At 38.8% G+C, this 4,955-nt stretch overlaps 1 protein-coding gene across 1 annotated transcript; it reads right to left on the reverse strand.

Annotated features, from left to right (window-relative positions):
• Positions 1-615: 615 nt before the first annotated feature.
• Positions 616-4,567, reverse strand: LOC133184791 (uncharacterized). Its single transcript, XM_061319851.1, has 3 exons — positions 2,099-4,567; positions 1,728-1,895; positions 616-1,559 (listed from the first exon to the last, which is right to left on the reverse strand). Exons 1-3 carry the CDS (start codon positions 4,503-4,505, stop codon positions 793-795), a joined length of 3,342 nt encoding a protein of 1,113 aa, XP_061175835.1. The 5' UTR covers positions 4,506-4,567; the 3' UTR covers positions 616-792.
• Between the last annotated feature and the right edge of the window lie 388 nt (positions 4,568-4,955).

The following is a 4,955-nucleotide window of genomic DNA, read 5'->3' on the forward strand; positions in this document are numbered from 1 at the left end:
CTATATAGTGAGCTTTCCCTCCGGAAGAATGGCTACATTGTGAGACATCCCAAGGAGAAGACTCACTATACAGCCAGTCTTCCTAGGGGCAGCCAGTCTTCTGGGAGAAGTCTGACTAAGGGGGGGGGGGACCTCATTTTACAACATCGGTACCCTCTAAAATATTAATGTCTTGTTAGCAAAAAAAATTTAAAAATTCTCGATACTTTTTTTTCTTTTCATGCACAGTCAATTTTCAATTGGCAGACTTAGATCAAAATGTATATCTAAATGGGCTTAATTAAAACAAAGAAACAATCTTCATACCAACTATAAAATAATTAACTTTTGCCAAGGGTGGAGTGACATTACTGAAAATATTTTTCTAACCAAGCACATGTCGTAAAACACTCAAATATCTGACCCTTTCGATTTCTTTTCAGAATATCTCACAAGATGAAATTTCAGCATACAATTTCACAATATCTTAATCCATGTCCACACAGATTAGAAGCGTCAAGTCAACAAACAAAAAGAGAGTAGTCATACATGTATATATTTTTATAATTAAATACCATATGATAGTTCATATTTGAACATTGTATACATAAACAAATAAATATACAACCAATTACAAACATGATAAAATATAAATGCTGAAGAATGACATATTCGCTGATAACTTGATCTATTAGTTAATTTCATGATAAACTGACTAGCTCAAAGGTGTTTTTTTTTTAATTAATAAAGGTACTAGGTAAAAAAATATGGGTGGAGTTAATTTAATTTAAGGTTCATTTAGCAATTAGTGTCCTAAAACAGTGCCATAAAAGCACCAAGGCCCCCATAGTCCTGATTCTGGCCTTGTACCATGTTTTGTTGTAAAGTGGTATTTGGCTGCTGTATGTTGTGGTGTGCAACATAAGCCTGGTGTTCGTCATGAATTATAGTCATTGCAGTGGAAGTGGGGGCTGAATTCTGGGGAGTGTCAGCAATGCTTAGTCTACTGTCCCCCACAGCTGCATCTACAATCTGGTCAGCCATAATTGGTACATTGACAATTGTCATGCCTTCCATGTTTCCACCATTGCTGTTTTCGGCAAGATGCATGCGAATGTCTTGAATGAAGGAATTGAAATCTGACTGCCGTGGTGGATCTTTGTCCTGAATAGTGTAAGCGCCATGGTCACTCTGACCCTGTACTTGAGCAGGGGGCATTGTGTATGCAGCATGATCAAAATGCGGAAATGATGGTGGCGCCTGCTTGACCTTGCGAGTCCGTGGTTTCCTCTGTTTATATGGAGTTTTCACTGAGGGCTCTGGGCCATGATGCTTTGAAAAGTGCTCCTTCATCTTGTCGGGACGAGTTGTCTTGTAATCACATTCTTGACATTGGTATGGTTTTTCGTTCAGGTGGATTTTTTGGTGTCTGACTAGATGGCTCTTTTCAATGAAGGCTTTATTACAGGTGGTACAAATGTGCTGACGAATATTGAGGTGGCTCTTCATGTGACATTTCAGCTGACTTTTCTTTGGTGTTCTGTAGGTACACTGTGGATAGCTGCATGGATACAGATCTCCTGAAATATTCCATTACTTATAATTGAGAGATCCATAAAGATTAACTATAAACAACATCACATTAGCTTGGAGTTAAAGCTCATATTTTGAATATACCCCCATGTAATAAAAAAAATGCCAAGTAACTAAGCACATAAAATCAGTCATGCTTGTCATGATAATCTCACCTGTGTGTATTCGTCTATGAGAGATCAGGTGAGACTGGAACTTGGAGGAGAACCCACACTGATCACACAAGTAAGGCCTGTCACTGCTGTGTGTCACCATGTGCTGCTCCATTGTGTTCTTAGTGGCAAAATTTCTGTGGCAAATATCACACTCAAATGGACGCAGTCCTGCAAGACCAAAAGGGATCATTTTAACAAATCAGAATGATTTCTCTCACAACAATTTTTTGCTTGTCTTAGGTCATTAATTGAATTTGTCCCATAATCATAAATAAAAAGTGTGACCCCCTTCCTCAGAGAAGAAACATTAGAAAATGTGAATCAAATATCTAACAAAATCTTTAGTTAAAGAAATGAAAATGAAATCAAACCTGAATGAACTTTAATGTGAGCCAGCGCATTGTTTCTGGTTTTGAATCGCTGATCACAGAAATCACAGGCGTGTGGACGATCCACGACATGTTTGCTTCGATGTGCCAGGACGACATGCAGCTTCTTATCAGTGAACTCACAGTCTAAACATTTAAATGGTGGACCTCGAAAATGGGTTTTCTTAAGGTGATCAGTAAAACCTTTGTTCCATTTTGTTGAGTAGTCACAGAGCATGCATTTGTAGGTCATGTGACACTCGTGAATACGCTTCACATGAGTTTCAAGTCTTGCTTTAGTGTCAGTTTCATATTCACAAAGGCTACATTGTATGGTCTCCTTGTTTTGGTTTTTCTTTCTACCAGTATGTACTGGCCTCCTCTGTTTTGTCTTTCGGACAAGACTGGAAGGTTTTACTGGTCTACTGGATCTTCTGACATTTCTTTCTTTGGTTTCTAATTTTGCTTCTTCCTCAGGAACCCATTCTTCCTCTGATTCTGCCAGCATTTCTGGATCTTCAGAATCTCCACCTGTGTTATCCAGATTTTCTTCCTCCTCCCCATCTTCTTCACCTTCTTCCTCTCCATCATTCTCCTCCTCTTCATCTTCCTCCTCCTCTTCTTCCTCCTCTTTTTCTTCTTCCTCATTATCATCCTCTTCTTGGTCTTCATTAACAATATTTTCATTTTCCTCCTTGTTTTCTTCTTCTTGAGTTTCCACATTTTTAATTTGATCTTCCTCCTCTTCTCTCGTTGCCTCATTTTCGTCACTGTCTGAAAGAGGTTCTTGTTCTCTCTTCACAGATCTTCTGCCTCTTCCTCTTCTTGAAGGTCTCTGTCTTTTCTTGGACATACTCCTGCCTTTTTCCTCATCTACAACTTCCTGTGATGATCTCTTTCCTCTTCTCGGGGAGATTTTGGGACTTGTCTCCACAACGGTTTCCCTTTCTGGTGATTTTGAAGATGTTGCTTTTCGACGAGGTTTCCCTTTCCGTTTGTGAGACTTGGTTTCTTCTTCAATATGTTTTTTTTGAGATTTGCTCTCCTCCTCAATACGGAAAGTTTCAACTGTCTGTTGCATAAAACCTGGATTCTGATAGAGCATTTTATTTTCTTTTTCCACCTCATGAATTTGTCTTTCGTAGATGTTGGTTTGTTGGGTAGATGGGCTAAAAACTGCGCTTCGTAATTCCTCCCATGTCTTTTCTACCTCCATTGTAGTATGGTAATAGTTATCAGTGCCCACACAAGCATCTGACCTTAGAAACTTGGTACACACTCCTGAGGCAGTAACTGGGTAGAATTCCTCTTCATATGCCTCAATCAAACCTGCTATCACCATATCATTGAGCATGTGTGAATAAGTTTGGCGAAGACTTGGAAAATGGTCTGTGTATGGACCAAGTGATATACCAGAGCTGTACAATGTCTGCAACAAGAGATAGAGACTTGATTCATGGGTGGTAAAAAAGTTCTCTGTTCTGCTAATTTCTAGCAAGAAATCACTTGCCACAATAGACCAATCAATATGCCTCAACAGCTGGATGAGAAAGCACTCTCTATCTCTAACCTCATACCCAACCCAGCTTATGATGAGAAAAAGTTTGATTTCAGGCTTCAGATCCACCATGTAGCCTTTGGATAGAATTGCATTGAAGCGATCTGCTTGAAGAGTTAGGAATTCATTCTGTTTCACAACATCAGATAAGTTTGCTTGAATAAAGCTTACAATGAACTCCTCCAAGGACTTGAGGTTGTACTTTCTGGACAAGAAATATGTGCTTAGAAAATTTCCCAAATGTAAGTTGCTTCTCAAGAATTCTTCACAGTAGTGTTTAAGAAGGTCTATCTGGAAGCTCACTGCCAAGTGAAGAAGCTGCAGAAAATTTGTCTCCCTTGGAGCAATTGTACCAGAGTATAGAAAGTCCAGCAGGTCTGAGAAAACTTCATAACTGTCATAATTCACAATCAATAGATCTCTCATCACATTATTCTCGCTCAGAAGCTGGCAATCAAAGTATGGACTCCATGCTGCCAAAATATTTCGGTGAGCATGAAAGCGGACTCCTTTAACATCAATGGCCAGATCACAGTATTTCCCTCTGTCTCTGAGTGCTCTCATTTTTTCAAGAATCTGAGGTTTCATAAGCTTGGTTTCAGAACTGGTGGTGCTGGTTTTCAGTGTAGTTCGAGGGATACTATTCGTGGGAACCATTATATACCCTGGTGTTTTTGTGTGAGTGAAGTGGGTAGTTGATACCGAGTGCAGCTCACTCGAGCGTGTGGGTAAGCCAAGAGACTGAGTATGAGATGAGCCCTGTGGGTTGTGCTGGGCTATCATTATGTTCTGGGGCAATGGCTGCCCAGTGTATATTCCTATGTTCATATTTTCTGGGATGTTGTATGCCATGGTTAATTCATTTCTTCACACTGCCCCCTATAACATCTTCATAAAAGTGATGTCTTGATCTTCGATCTCTGAAGAAAAAAAATTATGATCTCATTAGTATGCTACTTAAACCCATCATAAAATTGTAAAGGATAGGAACTTAGGTATACATCAGCAAGATTTGGAGTGTATCAACGATAATTACACATTCACTGATCCTTCCCGATTGATATGAACTGATAAATAAAATAGTTTATCTGTGTAATTAAAAAAGCAATTTAAGGTGAGCCTTCTGTGGTCTTATCAAAACCAAGTATTTCATTCCTTAAGTTTCAGCTTATAGAGAACAATTTTGCAAGGCTACACATATGGAATGATGCATAATTTAAATTTGTGTTAACATATTAAACTCCTGTAAAAAAAACAAAACTCTAAAATCAGACGATTCTGAAGTCACAGACAAGTTATATG

The sequence above is a fragment of the Saccostrea echinata genome, unplaced genomic scaffold (assembly GCF_033153115.1).
Source record: "Saccostrea echinata isolate AGI-Se365-2 ecotype Australia unplaced genomic scaffold, CSIRO_AGI_Sech_v1 ptg000011l, whole genome shotgun sequence".
Lineage (NCBI taxonomy): Eukaryota > Metazoa > Mollusca > Bivalvia > Ostreida > Ostreidae > Saccostrea > Saccostrea echinata.

Excerpts from the sequence above, each read along its gene's own strand:
- LOC133184791 (XM_061319851.1), bottom strand. The coding sequence starts at position 4,505 with ATGGCATACAACATCCCAGAAAATATGAACATAGGAATATACACTGGG. Across the intron at positions 1,896-2,098 it reads TCACATTAAAGTTCATTCAG|GACTGCGTCCATTTGAGTGT; the intron begins GTTTGATTTCAT and ends TTGGTCTTGCAG. Across the intron at positions 1,560-1,727 it reads TCATAGACGAATACACACAG|GAGATCTGTATCCATGCAGC; the intron begins GTGAGATTATCA and ends GGAATATTTCAG.